The following is a 19,065-nucleotide window of genomic DNA, read 5'->3' on the forward strand; positions in this document are numbered from 1 at the left end:
ACTCATACTCGTAAAAGTTAACCGATACCATGAACCGATACTAACTTATTTCATTAATCAGAGGGTGGCATGTCATTTCTGTTGTAGTTTTTTAGATTGGCCACTAGGGGGACACCTCGCGCTAAACAGGCACATGGTTAGGCGAGTGAGACTGGCAGCTCCAGATAAAAAAGAGAAACTGGAGGCTGCTGTAGCTAGGCTAAGCAAAATGTCAGCAGTGTGGAACGGAACAGCCAACTTTAACTCAGGTTTTGGAAAAACGATGAAAAATGTCAAGAGAAAATCCACGGGCAGTTTAAATAACAGAGGCTCTGACTCATTTTATCGCTCTGGATGACCAGCCAATGCCTGTGTTCTGACAAAACGTCCTACCTTGTCAAAACATCCTACCGTAGCGTAAATTTATGGTCTTATCTATCAATCCGTGCTACCTTATCAGAATATGCTACCTTACGTAGTTAATGGCTCGGTCGTATAGGTAGGACGTTCAGATGGCCAAATCACACTTAAAAACTTTGAGTTATTTCGCTAGGACGTTAAGAACATGCTTCCTGCTGGGATTTATTTAGGTAGCATGTTCAGATGGCCAAATCACACTATTAAAACATGGTTCCTGCATAGTTTTATTTGGGTAGCATGTTCAGATGGCCAAATCACACTATTAAAACATGCTTCCTGCTGGGATTTATTTGGGTAGCATGTTCAGATGGCCAAATCACACTATTAAAACATGCTTCCTGCATAGTTTTATTTAGGTAGCAAGTTCAGATGGCCAAATCACACTATTAAAACATGCTTCCTGCTGGGATTTATTTAGGTAGCATGTTCAGATGGCCTCCAGCACACAATCATCTAATGTTGACAACGAATGCAAAGAGACATGGAGGGGAAAAGACAGCTGTTTATATTAGAAGTTGTTATGTGTTTTCCTTACATTTTTTGCATTTATATTCTTGGTTGCTCTCTTTATATTTTGCACATGCAAAATGTGCCCATCTTTGGCAAGATTCACACTGCACCTGGAAAGGAAAAATAAATAGCTCATATTATGTTTGGTGAATACTATTAGTCAACATTTTAAACATGATTAGCAAGTAATGATACTAAGACTTATGTGTTTCTTTTGTTTTGTTTTGTTTTACCATTTCAATCATGCTGCGGTCAGCGTCATTTTTTTAGAATCATTCATCTTATTAGTGGGATTTACATGAAAAGAGAAACAAATTAAGTTTGAGTGAAAATGTAAATTTTTTTGCACTCTCTGGTCAACTGACTCAGTGAATCAAATGACTCAAAACACCCGATTCACTTTGGTGAGTGACTCATTAAAACTTGATTCAGTAAAAAGAATCAAATTTACCATCACTAGAACCAGTAGTCCATGTCCGTTGCTATAACAGTAGTTCATGTTTAGAATAAAAGATCCCAGCTCACTGACTTAATAGGGGCAATAGTGTGCCTAAAATGTTACGTAATCTTGCTGATCGATCTTTTACTTTGTGGTAATCTTAGATGAGTAGCTTTATGGACAAAAACCACCAGGTCATTCAGTGTTCCCTTAGTGCTAATGTGTAAGAGATGTTGGTGTACTATAACTGAAGTAATGTTGTTAAGTCCTTAAAGTCATATTATTTTATTGTCATGAATCTATTTTTATCTTTGTATGATACCTGATATATATGGAATATGGCTTAACCCTCCTGCCATCCTTTAAAAAACTCACACCCATTACCCTAGGGACCATTCTCAGCCATGCCCAAAAACGCCATAAAAAGTCCATATATCCATATTTTATTCCACTTTAAATTAGCCAACCTTGTAAAACTACTTCTCCCTGAAATATTCATGTAAAGTTTTAATTATATTTTCGTTGTTTTAACCCTTCAAATCCCAGTGTTATTACATGAGCGCCCTGTGTTATAAGCCCCAAAAAACAAAAAACGAAACTAAATATTTCCACAAAAAACCAGTTGAAGTAATATGCACTGTAAACCCGAATGTTCAAAGTAATTAAACAGATTAAGTAGTGTATACTCAAAGTTTTTAAAAAGTTCTGTTAACTTAAATATGTCAAGTTCGTATAACATGTTCTTCTTTTTGAGTAAATGAAACTAATAATATTTGATTGAATTGAACTATTTCTATATTAAGTAAGCATCACTTAAAATCATAACTTAAGCACAACGTAACACAGTTAAGTTAGGACATATAAGAATGGTAAAGTCCTGTTATTTTTGTTGTTTCAAGTAGGATTTAATAATAAACTTAATTTATGTAGCACATGCTAAAATACAATAAAATCTCAAAGTGTTTCACCAAATAAGTAAAATCAAATTGTCTTAAATGCATTAGTGGAAGACAAAATGTATTTATTTTAATATTCATTGTTTTATCAATGTGTCCTACATATATATTTTTAATTTTTTCCGTAAGTGTTGAGCAGCTGCAGGAATCAATTTTTATTCCGAGTTAATCTCTGATTCACCCTCCGAAGCGGAAGGCGGCGCTAATGAGCATTAATACGAAACACAGAAGAAGTGAAGGTATATGGGCGGGAACAGCACCAAAGAGGCAACACGGACGACTGGAGAAAGTTGGACCTAACGGCAGCAACTAGCATCACTGGACTTACAGTAAGTTTTCAATGTTGATATTAGTTTATTGTTAAAATACGAATATTTAGTTGTATTTTGGGTGCGTGTCGAAAAGAATAGCAGAAATGTCGGTCCGTGTTTTTTATGTGCTTTGCTGCTCTCCCCGAAGGAAACTTTGCGCTTGCAGAGCTAGCATTAAGTTGTTGTAATGAGGGTCGCAGGCTGTTTAAAAAGTTAGATACTACTTGTTCTAGAGGTGGCGCCTGGTCGCCTAGTATAAAACAAAGTATTTTAATCTCTCTAAATTTTTAAACCCCCTCTCATGACTCAGAATAGTTGGGTCCAAACAAGCCCGTTGTCCCTGCAGTTACACAACGGAGATGCCTGTCTGCAGTGAGAGTGCTTTCAAGCAGTTTTCTTGTTAGAAACGCTATATTTTAAACTATATGTTCAGGGTTAGGGTTGTGAAGGAGCTCTTGGACCTCTGGCCTGCTCTAAAAATGGAGTCTGAGGTAATATGGATCAGCTCTCTTTAAAATGAAAATTGTAATTCTTACTCATGTGGCAGCTTTTTGCTGCTTTATAAAGATGTGCGAGATTCTTCAAATTGAACTGTATTGTTCTTCTGCTGTAGTTGTATGCAGAGTTTCAGCGGATTACAAATCAGAACCTGCCCAATACATTCTACGCTGAACTTGACCGCCATCTTCCTCGACTGATGACCTTATTCAGCCAGGGCATCAAAAACTGGGAAGACAGCAGATGCCCTGGCTGAAATTCTAAGAATTCACAATGAACAGGTAATAATAGATTGTTACACATTTCATAGGTTGAACCAGTGGAACATTGGACAGGTTCAATGATTTAAATGAGCTTTTTGAATTTTGCTATTACTCCACTTTGTGTTTGCTATTTGTCTGACTGTATTAAAGATGTGAACAGGTTATTTGTGGACATATGTTCTGATTTGACTGTTGTTTTTGTTGTTGTTCAGTAAACTCACCAGTATATACAATTCTGTTTTTATCTGGAAATAGGAAATCCATGATATCCACACCAAGCGCACTACCGTTCTCCACGCCCTTCCTGTCTATCTGCGTGAGGATGTCTCTGGATTTTTCAGAACCTGCACTGTGAGTGTCCTTAAGTATCTAACAGATACTACTGTGTATATAAACAGTGCATCAAAGTACAAACATGTATTTTGATGCACTGTTTGGACTTATCTTTGTTTAGTCTACCCATAAGGTTTCCATGTATGGTCTTTTCTGTCTCCTCACTACGAATGAACTGAATTGGTGTTTTGTTGAAAGTGATAAGATGTTTAGTAAAACATTTTCCTGTGTATTTCCTTTAGCTTAGTTTCAGTCTATCTCACACCACTTGATTCTCTGGTGAATTAGCTGATTTATGTGTGCAGAACATGGATCTTCTGTTTTTCACCTCTTACAGTGAGACTCAGGTCTCCCTTGTAAAAGAGGTATTGGATCTCAGTGGGAGTTGGTAAAATGAGAAATTATATGTCGTCTGTTGTATTTCTTGGGTTAGATTGTGATTAGTATCTCTTTTTCATTAATTCAGGACGAATCTGATGAGTTGGAGCTTGATGGTGTTGAAGTGGCCCTCTTCACTGTCATCAGTGACCATGACACAACAAGTCCAGTTCACTACCAACCTGTGAAAATCTCTGTTGTCATTGTAAGTGATGCCGTGTTCAGTCTCCCCAGATTTGGTGAAGCCTTCCTGGTAATGTTTGGACTGATCTATGCACTTCACCTCAGCTACCCCAAAGGCCTGACCAACACTTTAGAATTTACTCAAAAGATTTTATTTGGTCTAGAAAGTGGTAAACTGTCACCCAGGTTACAGACCCTCAAGAATGACTTGGTTATATAGGAACTCATCTGAAAGAAGGATGCAGGGTGAAGCATTATAAAAGGCTAGTTCAAAGTTCTCTCCTTTCATCTAAATAATGCCTCAAAACATTATTGCATTACTCTACAGGTGTTCAGCCAATAGGTCCAAACTATACAATGTGCCTTTGTTCTCATTAACATAATGCAAAGCAACACTAATGTTTTGTATGTTTTAATGTTTTTCGTAATACTATTTCCAAAACATTGTGGGCTGCGCAAGATGACCTAAATTTCACTGTTTGATACTAGTTAATGTAAAACAAATAGCATTGTAATTCACTCAAATTGCTGCCTTGTTGTCTTATTCAGATATTAGCCAGAGAGCCAAAAGCACATTTTGATATTATTAATTATTATTTGGCATTATTTTTCATTACTCTGACAGTTTTCCTGACTAAACAATTTTTGGTCTACTTATTTTAATTTATAAATGTTTTTGTTAATTATTTTTAATTAATTTAAATTTTTTTTTTTTTAATGTATTTAATTTCAACATAGTGCTAAAAGGGAGCAGGCAAGATACTGTTCAATGGCAGATGTTTATGACTTTTGCATATTAAGTTACCGATACTCAGTGTAATTGAGGCAATCAATTGCCTCAAAAATTTTAAGTTTTGGGTCACATGTTTTTAAGTATCAAGTAGTCAACATATTTGACTAACGTGTACTTAAAATAATGACAACACAAACTAATAAACATTTGAGTTTTGTTAACATAAAAATGTTGTGGTTGTGTACTTATTTTTTATAAGTTCTGTGAACTTATTTCTTTGAATTTGTAAACTTGAAACTTTAAGTCATATTAACTGCAAATATTTGAGTTGACCGTTCTCAAAAGATACAAGTACCATGTAATCCAAACTTTTATGTTCTGGAAAAATTTGACTTTTGAGTTGATCAACTCAAAAAAATTGAGGCAATCGATTGCCTCAATTTTTTTGAGTTCTGGTAACTTATTCGGGTTTACAGTGTGTGATTGTCATTATAAGTAGGCCTTTAGATGGACCAAAGATTGGCACCAACATACATTTTGACCTGCCATTATTTTTTTGCATTTTTTTTGCAATTTAAAAATTAAAACTTCAAGGCCCTGAGTCTTCATTGACATCCAAGAAAAGAAGAAAAAATAAAATCATATGATGATAATTTGGGGTTGAAAAATAGCGTTTATAATGGAAGTCAATGGGCAGGAAATGGTCCCCAGGGTGATGGGTGTGGGGATTTCTGCTGCTCAGCCATTTTAGGCTGATTTAAGGAATTCACACTGGAATATTAACATTGACAGGTAAAAACTATCCTGTGGCAAGTTTGGTTATATTCCACTGAACACAGTGGAAATGGCAGCCATTTAACACATAGCAGTGGCACAAAAAGGTCCCAAGAAGGCAGGAAGGTTAAGTAAACTAAAGCCTAAAATACTTAAGTAATTTAACATTATATAATTCACATATAAAACTAAGAATTGTAATTTTAAATGGTTTAAAAACATGTAGAATAGCATATGTAGGCAAGCATATTTCTCCTTTTTTTATTTTTTATTTTTTATTAAGAAGCAAAGACAAGAAGGGGGGAAAAAGAAATAGGGCAGGGTTTGGTGGTTGAATCATCTGTCCCCACCAATGCCAAAACCTAATCTATGCCCTTGGATTGCAGAAAGTACTCTCTCTGTTCGTGTATTTAACCCTTTAAGACCTACCATAGAGCCAAGGCCGCCAGAGCTTATATTATATTTTTACATGCTGTGGAGCCATTTTTGGGAGCATTTCAAGTTGCTATACACCAATACAACCATTATAGCCCAGATTTTAATAATATGTATTCATTAAGTGCATAGTAATTACATAAATTGCAAAAAAGTGCAATAAACTACAAAAAAATTGAAAATCGTTTTTGCTTTTTTAACATATATTTGTAGTTAGAGAAATTTAGGAGGCTTATCCCTCAAAACTGTAAATACAAAAAAGTTGCACAAAATAGTTTCCCACCACAGGAAATTTATTTTGAGCGTCTTCATAGTTTTATTTTTGAAATACGCCAATTTTTATACACTGCAGGAAAAACAAAAATAAATATTATACTGCAAATTTGCAAAAAAGCAGCATATGCATCAAAATAAACTATTTCCAGCAGTGCAATATGAGTCCTAAGCATCCCAGAAACGACACAGAAAGTCATAAAGTCAAAGATAACTTTTAAAAAGACCAGTATAGGCCCTGAGGGTAAAAAAGACTACATTTCCGCGAAAATGACGTCACTTCCGGTTTCGGGCAGGTAATGGCGGAAATGCAAAAGTTCGCGCCGACGTCTATTCCAACGCAGGAAGTGTTATGAACAGCTGATTGGATCGGCAAAGCGTGTTTCTGGAATATTATGTTTTTGTTCCTGCAAGCGCTTTTTATGCAGTTTTTGCAAAGCTTTATGTGGAAGGAAACCGTGACCTAGGACAAGCTGATGGCATAAGATGTAAGTACAACTCCTCCGGTTTCATATGCAAAAAAAATTTTTGCGCTAGCTTACGTGGTTGCAGTGCTACTGGGATTTAAAAATAGTTACGCAAAACAGAGCGTGCCCACTCCGATCGGCTCTAAAGGGTTAAGGGCTACAGCAGATGCAGCTGTTTTGGTGGGAAAGAAGCAGCCTTTGTGATTGGTGGATTCAAATTTAGCAGCTCCAGGCTGTTTGACTGACCTAGACACACAATGGCCAAACTCTTAAAAGCGCCAGTGTGTGTGTGTGTGTTTCGATGACGCAAATTTCGGATGATAACACGTACTTCTTTCTGGCAGAAATCATCATGCCCCTCCCATGTAATACCTGTAATCGAGAGTATAGAGTATGTCTGGGGAGTGTGAATGGGTGTATAGTGTTCATTTCTGTTTTTTCTCCATGTTGGGCGAGTGCTGAGTATTTGTATTTCTGTTAATAAGGGTGGGAATGTATGCTTTTGTCTGTGTGTGCCAGTTTGTCTATATCTATGAGTCAGGTCGAGTCCCCACCTCCGCCTAACTTGGAATATCTAGCCTACCTTCACCCACCTCACTACCTGCTGGTGGCCGATGCCCTCAGTCGTCGGTGAGTTGGTGGTTCTCTGCGTTCAGGGCTGAGCACTCGGGTGTTTATCCAGCTCACTCCTGATGCTTGGTGATCTGGCCACAGGCGCCATGCCTGTGGCCAGATCGGGCCCCTTCCGATGAGGTGGTGTTGCCTTGGGTCTCTGTGGCTCGGTCCACTCTGGTGCGACTTGCTACCGGCGGGCCCTGTGGGCTCGTCACTGCGGCCCTCTGTGGCTTCTGCACCGTGGTGCTGGGTGACCCCACATCTGCGGCTTTCCTCAGCTCTTTCAGGGAGGGTGGTGCGGTTGCCTCTCTGGTGGTCCTCCATTTGCACTGTGGATGTCCGGCCCTGGGTCTCCTCTACGCCCGCTTCATGCTCTTGGGGGGTAGGGCTATGGCTCCCCAAACCCTCAAGCAGATCTTTGCATGGAGAAACCTTTTGAACTCAAGAGCGCTCATGTGCACAGTTGTACACAAGGGTGCTCACATACACTACAGTAGGTACCAAAAGTATTCAGATTTTCACTCTTTGTTATATTGCAGCCATTTGCTAAAATCATTTAAGTTCATTTTTTCCTCAATGTACACACAGCAACCCATAGTGACCGAAAAACACAGAATTGTTGACATTTCTCTAGATTTGTTAAAAAAGGAAAAACTTAAATATCACATGGCCCTAAGTATTCAGACCATTTGCTGTCACACTCATATATTTTACTAAGGTGCTGTCCATTTCTTCTGATCATCCTTGAGATGGTTCTACACCTTCATTTGAGTCCAGCTGTATTTGATTATAACCAACTGGTGTGGTTTTCCATAATGTTTAGTGAAAGAAGAGATCATGTCAGAATTTGCTTGTCTCATGTTAGCATTGTCATGATGGTACTGAATGTAAAATAGAACACATGACTCACAAACAGGGAAATAAACACAAACAGGAAGCTTTATTTTTGTGGCAAAAAATACTTTCAACTGCAGAAAAAATTAGAATCGTTTTTTTAAGGAGGCGTTCACGGAGCCATATCTTGACAAACACACACACACACAGTTGCTCTTTGTTCACATATATGCTTGTTTAAGACATCACATGTTAATGAGACTATGCATATTCATGTGTGTAAATAATAAAAGCAGCCTGCAGGGGGAAGCAAGTTGAAGTGAGTTGGAGACAACTGCTTCCCTCTCGTGAGTGAAAACTTGAGCTCTGTGTGACCTCGTTCCTGAGTGAGTTTCTGTTTATCCAGCAGTATCAGGGGTAAAACTCTGACAGGGGCGACATGGGCGGTTGCCCAGGGTGGCGGCGGCATCACGGGCATCTCCCAAAAAAAAGTTGCTCGTACTCATACTGCCCAATCATCAGCCAGTGCATTTTGGAGATGGCATAGGCACCGATCAGTTTTCTGCCGTCCATTTTCTGCGAGTAAAGGTACCCTCTGTTTGCAAGGTGCACCTGCTGCTTGCGGCACAGAGAAGAGAGGGCGGGGCTGCGGGGGATTCTCTGGCTGGCTGGAGCGGCATCTAATAACCAACTTGCAAACTAAAACAAAATAAAAACAATCCAACAAACACGAAAACACCAGACATTGTGATACAGACTTATAATTTGCACCAATGTTTTTTCGAAATTCTATTAGTATTAGTCCCACACGTGGGAAATTTGTTTTGTCACAGCAGGAAGTGGACAGTGCAAAAGTTATTACGCAAAAATTAGAATACAATAAGAATAAATACAGTACACAGCTGTACAGAATAGAATAAAATAATATACTATATACAGTAGAATAAAATAAAATAAATATACAATAAGATAAAAATAGAATACGAATGCTATATACAACTGAGTAAAAATACAACGATGCCAGAAAAGATTATTGCACTTAGTGTTATTGCACATGTGTGGATGTGTGTGTTTGTTCAGTTAAAGTCTTTGTTGTGGAGTCTGACAGCAGTGGGGAGGAAAGACCTGCGAAATCTCTCCGTCCCACACCGTGGGTGCCGCAGTCTCCCACTGAAGGAGCTGCTCAGTGCTGTCACAGTCTGCTGCATGGGGTGGGAGACGTTGTCCAACAGGGATGACAGCTTAGCCGCCATTCTCCTGTCACTCACCACCTCCACTGGGTCCAGAGGGCATCCTAGAACAGAGCTGGCCCTTCGGATCACCCTGTTCAGTCTCTTCCTGTCCCCAGCAGAGATGCTGCCGCCCCAGCAGACCACGCCATAAAAGATAGCAGAAGCCACAACAGAGTCATAGAAGGTCTTCAGGAGTGGGCCCTCCACCCCAAACGACCTGAGTCTCCGCAGCAGGTACAGCCTGCTCTGCCCTTTCCTGTAGAGGGCGTCTGAGTTATGAGTCCAGTCCAGTCTGTTGTTCAGATGAACACCAAGGTACCTGTAGCTGTCCACAGCCTCAATGTCCATACCCTGGATGTTCAGTGGTTGCAGTGGAGAATGCTTGTGCCTGCGGAAGTCTACCACCAGCTCCTTGGTTTTACTGGCGTTGATCTGGAGGTAGTTCAGCTGGCACCAGTCCACAAAGTCTTGAGTCAGTCCTCTGTACTCCTTGTCGTCCCCATCAGTGATGAGGCCGACTATTGCAGAGTCATCAGAGAACTTCTGCAGGAAGCACTGGGTGGAATTGTGGGAGAAGTCTGCAGTGTAGATGGTGAAGAGGAACGGAGCCAGAACCGTTCCCTGTGGGGCCCCCGTACTGCAGACGACCCTGTCCGACACACAGCCCTGAGTCCTCACATACTGTGGTCGGTCGGTGAGGTAGTCCAAAATCCAGGTAGTGAGGTGATGGTCCACTCCAGAGTTCTCCAGCTTGTCCTTCAGAACCGAGGGAAGAATAGTGTTGAAGGCACTGGAGAAATCAAAGAACATATACACTTTAGGACTAGTGGTAAAGGGATTAATGACAATTTAAAATTTTACAGTTTGATGATTTAAAGTCTCACACAACCTGTCGACAGAGGAGGGGGCCCTGCTGCTTCCAAATAGGGCACATTTCAATCATGATGTCGTAAATCCAATCCCATTATGTATTCATGATTTGAATCCTGGGTTGTGTGAAATCCCAGAGAATGACTCGGCCTCTGCTCTGTGTGGAAAGGTTTTAGGAATATCACCAACTACAAGCCAAAACCCCCCACTCCACTGATGACTTGCTCTTAGCCAACACCCTTAACGACTTCTACTGCCGTTTTGACGAGCCATCAGGCAGCCTTCACACCTCCAACGGCCCCAACAATAGAGACACTTTGGACACTCATTCCCCCACCTCTCCCCCCTCCATAGAGCCATCACCACCTTCAAACACTTCACCTACAACACCCCCCTCCTCACCCCACACAGAAGAGGATTTCACACCACCTCCTCCCACCACAACTCTTCATATTCATGAAGCAGGTGTGAGGAAGCAGTTTAAGAGTCTGAATGCTCGAAAAGCTCCCGGCCCAGACGGTGTGTCTCCTGCCACCCTCAGACACTGTGCAAACGAGCTGGCCCCAGTGTTTTCTGGCATTTTCAACTCAACGCATGTCATGTGCCTGCCTGCTTCAAGTCCTCTACCATAATCCCTGTCCCCAAGAAACCTAGGATCACTGGACTAAATGACTACAGACCCGTGGCTCTGACATCTGTGGTCATGAAGTCATTTGAGCGCCTGGTTCTCTCCTACCTCAAGACCCTCACGGCCCCCCTCCTGGACCCCCTGCAATTTGCATACAGAGCCAACAGGTCTGTAGATGACGCCATCAACATGGCCCTACACTTCATCCTGCGGCATCTGGACTCCCCAGGAACCTACGCCAGGATCCTGTTTCAGCTCTGCCTTCAACACCATCCTTCCAGACCATCTCCAAGGCAAGCTTTCCCAGATGAATGTGCCTGATCCCATCTGCCGGTGGATCACTGACTTCCTGACGGACAGGAAGCAGCATGTGAGGCTGGGAAAGAATGTCTTGGACTCCCGGACCATCAGCACCGGCTCCCCTCAGGGCTGTGTTCTTTCTCCTCTGCTCTTCTCCCTGTATACCAACTGCTGCACCTCCACCCACCATTCTGTCAAGCTAATCAAGTTTGCAGATGACACCACCGTTATTGGACTCATCTCGGACGGGGATGAGTCTGCCTACAGGAGGGAGGTTGAACGTCTGGTGTCCTGGTGCAGCCACAACAACCTGGTGCTGAATGCCCAGAAGACAGTGGAGATTATTGTGGACTTCAGGAAGCACACAGCTCCACTCCCCCCCATCATCCTGTCTGACACCCCCATCTGTGGACTCATTCCGCTTCCTGGGTACCACCATCACCCAGGACCTGAAGTGGGAGCCCACCATCACCTCCGTCATTAAGAAAGCCCAGCAGAGGATGTACTTCCTGAGGCAGCTGAAGAAATTCAACCTGCCAACACGGACGATGATGCAATTCTACACTGCAATCATCGAGTCCATCCTCACCTCCTCCATCACCGTGTGGTACGCTGGAGCCACTATCAAGGACAAACTGAGACTGCAGCGTGTTGTGCGCTCTGCTGAGAAGGTGATTGGCTGCAGACTCCCATCTCTGCAGGACCTGTACACCTCAAGGACACTGGGGCGTGCAGCTCGGATCTCAGCTGACCCTTCTCACCCTGGACACAGTCTGTTTGACCTGCTCCCCTCAGGCAGGAGGCTCCGGTCCATTCGCACCAGAACCTCTCGCCATAAGAACATTTTCTTCCCCTCTGCTGTCGGACACATGAACAATAACCATATGACTGTTCCCACCACTAACACATGACCCTACGCTGTGTTCACTGCATCATTCCATGTTTGGCACTGATCACCACCTGCACTCATGTATATATCATGTATATATCTATCTACTTAGCACTTTTAATTCTTATTTTTATTTTCATGTCTATTTAAGCGTAATTTATGACAGTATGTTTGCACTGAAGCACCGCAGCAATTTCCTAATGTTGCAAACCTGCTCAACATTTGGCAATAAAACCCTTTCTGATTCTGATTCAGAAATTAACCCTAGACAAAGTGAATCTGTGAACTAAGGTGTAGGTCTATTAAGTTATGTTGTGGTGATCCTCGAGTTGGAGGATGGGTGTTCATATTGGAGTACAAAAGTAAAACCAATGGAAGATGGACAAGAAAAGTTCAAAGCCATCAGGTCCTAAGTTTAGGAAAAAAGATTAAAGAAGAGGAGGAGAAACGAGCAAAAGAGACAAGTAAGCAGACTTATCATTGGAAAATAGCAGGTCATGAATCCTGAAACAATCAGAATACTTTATTAATCCTTAAGGAAATTATATGGATTACAGTTATTCCAAGAGAAATTCTAATAATAGCAACAGTGACAGACTAAACTCCAAACAACACATTCTGTTACAGATTTTACACATTTAGGAAATAGCACTAATATATAAAGATCAATCAATTATAAATATCAAGGATTAAAAGAGTGGATAATAAATAAATATCAAGAAAATTGACAAGAATATTACAGAATAGAAAAGGGCTTATGTAAAAAGGATGTAACTATTGCATATATATACACACACATATATATATATATATATATATATATATATATATATATATACACACATATATATATATATATATATATGTATATATATAATTAATATTAATTATATATATATATATATATGTATATATATATATATATATATAATTAATATTAATTAACTCCAGTGTGGATTAGTTGATGATTTTTTAAAGTATCCATGCAACCAAAACCCTTTCCACACTGACAACAGACAAATGGTTTAATGCCAGTGTGGATGGCCTGATGTTCTTTCAAGGAACTCATGCAGCTAAAAGATTTTCCACACTGATCACAGGTGAATGGTTTAACTCCAATGTGGAGGAGCTGATGTTTTCTTAAGTTTCTACGCCGATTAAAAGATTTTCCACACTGATCACAGCTGAATGGTTTAATTCCAGTGTGGATGAGCTGATGTTCTTTTAAAGTTTTACTCTGAGTAAAAGCCTTTCCACAATGACCACAGACAAATGATTTAATTCCAGTGTGGATGAGAAGATGATCTTTTAAGCTTTTGCTGTGAGTAAAAGACTTTCCACACAGATCACAGGTGAATGGTTTATCTGTAGTATGGATGAGCTGATGTTCTTTTAACCAGTTACCATGAGCAAAAAACTTTCCACACAGATCACAGCTAAATGGTTTTAATCCAGTGTGGATGAGTTGATGTTTTTTTAAGTTGCCATTTTCAGTAAAAGACTTTCCACACTGATCACAGCTAAATGGTTTTAATCCAGTGTGGATGAGTTGATGTTTTTTTAAGCTGCTATTCTGTGTGAAAGTCCTTCCACACTGATCGCAGCTGAATGGTTTAATGCCAGTGTGGATGAGCTGATGTTGTTTTAACTTGCCATTCTCAGTGAAACACTTTCCACACTGAGCACAGAGGAATGGTTTATCTGCAGCATGGACGAGGTGATGTTCTTTTAAGCCATTACTCGGAGAAAAAGACTTTCCACACTGATTGTAGCTAATTGCTTTTAATCCAGTGTGGATGAGCTGATGTTGTTTTAAGTTGCCATTTTCAGTAAAAGTCTTTCCACACTGATCACAGCTAAATGCTTTTAATCCAGTGTGGATGAGCTTATGTCTTTTTAAATGTCCATTTTCAGTAAAAGCCTTTCCACACTGATCACAGCTAAATGCTTTTAATCCAGTGTGGATGAGCTGATGTTTTTTTAAGCTGCCACTCTGAGTGAAAGTCTTTCCACACTGATCACAGCTGAATGGTTTAAATCCAGTGTGAGCGAGCTGATGTTTTTTTAAGCTGCCATTCTGAGTAAAAGCCATTCCACACTGATCACAGCTAAATGCTTTTAATCCAGTGTGAATGAGCAGATGTTTTTTTAAGCTGCCACTCTGAGTGAAAGTCTTTCCACACTGATCACAGCTGAATGGTTTAATGCCAGTGTGGACGAGCTGATGTCTTTTTAAGTTGCTATTCACAGTGAAAGTCTTTCCACACTGATCACAGCTGAATGGTTTTAATCCAGTGTGGAGAAGCTGGTGTTTTTTTAACTTGCTATTTTGGTTGAAAGCCTGTCCACACTGATCACAGCTGAATGGTTTAATACCAGTGTGGACGAGCTGATGTCTTTTTAAGTTGCTATTGTCAGAAAAAGACATTCCACACTGATCACAGCTGAATGGTTTAATGCCAGTGTGGAGAAGCTGGTGTTGTTTTAAGCTGCTATTATGAGTAAAAGCCTTTCCACACTGATTGCACGTGAAGCTTCTGTCTCCACTGTCAATGCGCTGGCGTCTTCTGGCCTTCTTCATAGTGATGAAAGTCTTCTCCACAGGGATCACAAGTCATTCATCTTTACTTGCTGGTATTGGTTGGTTTTTGTTGAGGTCATAAATTTGGAGAGGTTTCAGCACACTTCCCCTTCTTTTGCCTATGATGACAAAGAACTAAAACAGTGACATGCACTTCACAAAACCTATTTAGTGTACATATACATACATATATCTATACATACATACATACATACAAAAACACACACACACCTAGTGTGAAAATTAGTAATTAATACAAGGGATGGCTATTTTAAAGAATCTAAAATTTTTAAGAATCTAAAATCTGAATATGTTTTGAGTTACTTAACATTTTTTTTGTCTCCTAATTCCATATGTGTTCATTTGGAGTTTTAAAGATTTCAATTAGAATCTATAATGTAAAAAGTCATTATAATACAGAAAATGTTACATTTTTGTGATTTATATTGTTATCATGATAGATGTCTTATATCGGGATATGAGATTTTGGTCATATCGCACAGCCCTATGAGAAGGTGTGTCCAAACATTAGACCGGTGGCTTAGTCAGCCTGGCTACAGAGCTGTTCCTGTTTTCCTCATTTACTAAGATTTCATAACTTTACAGAGAGCTTTTTCTTGTCCAGGTCAAAAGAAGCATGAATTAGTCTTCAGTGTAGGTGTACTTAGGGCTGCTCGATTATGGCAAAAATGATAATCACGATTATTTTCACAGAAATTGAGATTGCGATTATTTGACGATATTTATTTAACCCTTTAAGACCTACTATAGAACCAAGTCCACCAGAGTTTATATTATTTTTTTTACATGCTGTAGTGCCATTTGTTGGAGTATTTCAAGTTGCTATACAACTGTTATAGCCCATATTTTAATAATATGTATGCATTAAGTCCATAGTAACTACATTAATTGCAAAAAAGTGCAATAAACTACAAAAAAATTAAAAATAGTTTTTGTTTTTTTACATATATTTCTACTTGGAGAAATTTAAGAGGTTTATCCCTCAAAACTTTAAATACAAAAAAGTTGCAAAAAATAGTTTCCCACCACAGGAAATTTATTTTGAGTGTCTTCATAGTTTTATTTTGGAGATACACCAATTTTTATATACTGCAGGAAAAACAAAAAAAAAATCCTATGATGCAAATTTGCAAAGAAAACAGCATGTGCCTCATTTCACTGTGGGAAGTGTTACGAACAGCTGTTTCTGGAATATTATTTTTTGTTCCTGCAAGAGCTTTTTATGCAGTTTTTGCAAAGCTTTATGTGGAAGGAAACCCTGACCGAGGACAAGCTGATGGCATCAGATGTAAGTACAACTCCTCCGGTTTCATATGCAAAACAAATTATTGCGCTAGCTTACACGGTTCAGGTTCTACAGGGATTTAAAAATAGTTACACAAAACGGAGCGTGCTGCTCTGACCGGCTTTAAAGGGTTAACAATGACTTTAAAAAAATAATATAAAATAGTGTGCAACACCACTGAAGTTTTTTTTTTTTTACTTCTCTTTTCAAACAACAGCAGTCACTCTCCTCTCCAAATAACTTCTGCTTAGCTTTCCGAGCTTCCCTCGGGTCCTCTTAATCAGCGGTCTCCAACCTTTTTTGCACCACGGACCGGTTTATGCCCGACAATATTTTCACCGACCGGCCTTTAAGGTGTCGCGGATAAATGAGGGAGGGGCTAATAATCGGCTCAGTCATTTTTAATGATCGTTGAAAGCCCAGATCGTAATCGTGATTAAAATTCGATTAATTGAGCAGCCCTAGGTGTACTTATAAGTTCTTCCAGGGAGTCAAACTTCTCTGGTTTGTTGCCTTCATTTTCAGAGCAGCCAAAGTGTGCAGAGGATGTAATACTATTTACAAAATACGCTATCAGAGGGAATAAAGCACAACTATGTATCAGCTGTGAAAAATGTATCATGTGCAACACTAGAACATATTAATAGATACTTTATGATAGCAACATGTAGAGTGTGTAAAGGTTACAAAAAATCCAGGACCAAAAACTGATCCTTGAGAAGCTTATTTTCAGCAGGGTTAAAAACGGCTAATTTCATCCATCCATTGATTTAATGTAAGCAGGTTGAGAACATTATTTTTCTTCAGCAGTGATTTGTCTCTCATTTGGGATAAACAGGCAAAATGTCACTGTGTACAGAATTAGATGTTATTATTATCATTAAAATAACAACCAATTAATGTCTGTAGAATAATGTTGGCGATTTTTCTTTATCACCTTCGATGAAGAACCAATGTTTCTGACTACAGGTGCTGAGATGCTCCTCCTGCAGACTCTTCGCCTGCTGCCAGTCGCCTGTGACAGAAAAAAGATTTTTATATTTAATCCAGTTAAATTTATTGTATTATTGTAGGGCACTACTGCAGACCATTGTATTGTGTAGCATTATTTTGCCTCGTAGGTTCAGCACCAATATCAGAATCAGAAAAACCTTATTAATCCCAGAGGAAAACTAAGTTGTCATAGCAGGAAATATACAACAAACAACATGCAATCACTGAGTGTAGAAACAGAGTTATGATGGATAAATATTATATAAAAAGAGAAATATAGAGATATCGCAGGAACAAAAAGAAATTTGGGGGGGGGGGGGGGGGTGTTTACGAAGACAGCTGCTACGACAGCCTGCCGCTAGATCAGCGCCATCTTAAAAGACACATTACTGGTTGGTGATTCTTTTATTAAATGTTGAGTCTGTTGTATTCTATCCACCTCATCAAATCATAATACTCAGTACAACATCTTCATTTGAAGGAAAACAAATAGCTGAACACAAACGATTAAAAATATAAGGTCCTAAACTGCTGGAAGCTCCAAGCAGACAAAATGACAGGGGCTGAACGGAACGTACAGCCGAAAACAAAATTAGCTAAGAGAGAGAAACCCTGTAGACAGTTATTGATTTAGTAAGCTATATAATTATAATGTACTCACTCTGGATCTCCTCTCAGAATAACCCGAACTAAAGATCCCCCAGCGGAGGAGGCCGGCTTTGTAGTTGGACTAGGAGAGAGACCAAGCTGTCCGAGCTACGAGAGCCTATATCTTTCCAATCACGCATGAGAAACATAAACGTGATCTGCCGGAGACCAGAAGGGCAGCAGTAAGAAAGCTCAGCACAGTCACACTATATTTGTCACACCACAAAAGTCTCCGTCGTAGATAACAAGTATGATGACTGTGGCTATAATCATTACTCGGTAAGTCTACTTTCCGCTGTGTGCACGCGCAGTACTTCGTCTTCTTCTTTGTGGTTTGTCGGCGGTTGGCAATAACGACTCATTACCGCCACCAACTGGTAGTGATGTGTCCTGTGTGTCAAAGCTTCGAAGCGTGTGTCGGCTAATCTTGGGGGAGTTTTTGTAAAGCGCGTATCGAGGCTTTCTTTGATTACGTATGCAGTGACGTTCAAGGCCTCGCGGGCAGCCCGTACCATGTGACTGATTCAGGAACTGGCTCGCCGGTTCGCGCCAGATTCGAAATAAAATTGGCATCAAAACACAGCTGATTTCCCCCATCACATTGTGTTGTGGAATTAGATTACGTAGGTGCTACATAGATACTTGAGCATTTCATCGTTGATAAAACCAGCAAGGTAGAGATTTTTTTAATCTCCTCTCTCCTTATCTCATCTGTTCTTATAAAGTATGCACACAGTAATACATATCCCAAATGATAAGTACCATAATATGAATAAACAACACTACAGATCCTATAATCTCATTTCTGTCTTTTAGTTTATTAAAAAGTGAAGCGCCACACGCTAGTTTGTCTCATTATCCAGAAGTACATAAGCATAATTATGCAGTTACACAATCATACCAAAACTCTGTCCTGATAGTTTCAATCAATCAATCAATCAATCAATCAATCAATCAATCAATCAATCAATCTTTATTTATAAAGCACTTTTCATACAGAAAAAATGTAGCACAAAGTGCTTTACATAGTTAAAAGCAGCCCACCCCACCCTCCAACTCACTCCCCACACTCTCAATACACATATATCCCCCCACCCACACACACATACACACACGCGCACACTTAAAGAGTAAAAATTGGGCTGGGCTCGCATGAGCCAAGTGAGGAAACATTATAACAGGGAGCCGTCTGCACCGGGAGCCGGTCACAGACCGCA

General features: G+C 39.9%; 1 protein-coding gene and 1 long non-coding RNA gene across 5 annotated transcripts in view; one reads left to right on the forward strand and one right to left on the reverse strand.

Annotated features, from left to right (window-relative positions):
• Positions 1–2,401: 2,401 nt before the first annotated feature.
• On the forward strand, positions 2,402–5,475 carry LOC146714050 (uncharacterized). 3 transcript variants are annotated; one of them, XR_014918767.1, is made up of 4 exons: positions 2,402–3,106; positions 3,229–3,394; positions 3,632–3,727; positions 4,176–5,475. It is a non-coding gene; the product is annotated as an uncharacterized LOC146714050 (long non-coding RNA). The 3 variants fall into 3 exon arrangements; XR_014918768.1 differs by having other exon boundaries at positions 2,402–2,633; positions 3,049–3,394; XR_014918766.1 differs by having other exon boundaries at positions 2,402–3,394.
• Positions 5,476–13,214: 7,739 nt separating this feature from the next.
• Positions 13,215–19,065, reverse strand: part of LOC146714051 (uncharacterized) — a 35,050-nt gene continuing 29,199 nt past the window's right edge. Inside the window, exons 1-3 of one of the 2 annotated variants that reach the window (XM_085450645.1) lie at positions 17,862–18,329; positions 17,145–17,222; positions 13,215–15,020 (exon numbers count right to left, since the gene is read on the reverse strand). In XM_085450645.1, coding sequence (XP_085306771.1) covers positions 13,258–14,901 — 1,644 coding nt within the window. In that variant the 5' untranslated portion in view covers positions 14,902–15,020; positions 17,145–17,222; positions 17,862–18,329 and the 3' untranslated portion in view covers positions 13,215–13,257. Of the gene's footprint in view, positions 15,021–17,144; positions 17,223–17,861; positions 18,330–19,065 lie in introns of those variants that run through there. The other variant, XM_085450646.1, reaches the window with a different exon arrangement.

This window comes from Copadichromis virginalis, linkage group LG3 (assembly GCF_057382275.1).
Source record: "Copadichromis virginalis isolate Kocher_CV1m ecotype Utaka linkage group LG3, C_Virginalis_male_GT1.1, whole genome shotgun sequence".
In the NCBI taxonomy this organism is placed as follows: domain Eukaryota; kingdom Metazoa; phylum Chordata; class Actinopteri; order Cichliformes; family Cichlidae; genus Copadichromis; species Copadichromis virginalis.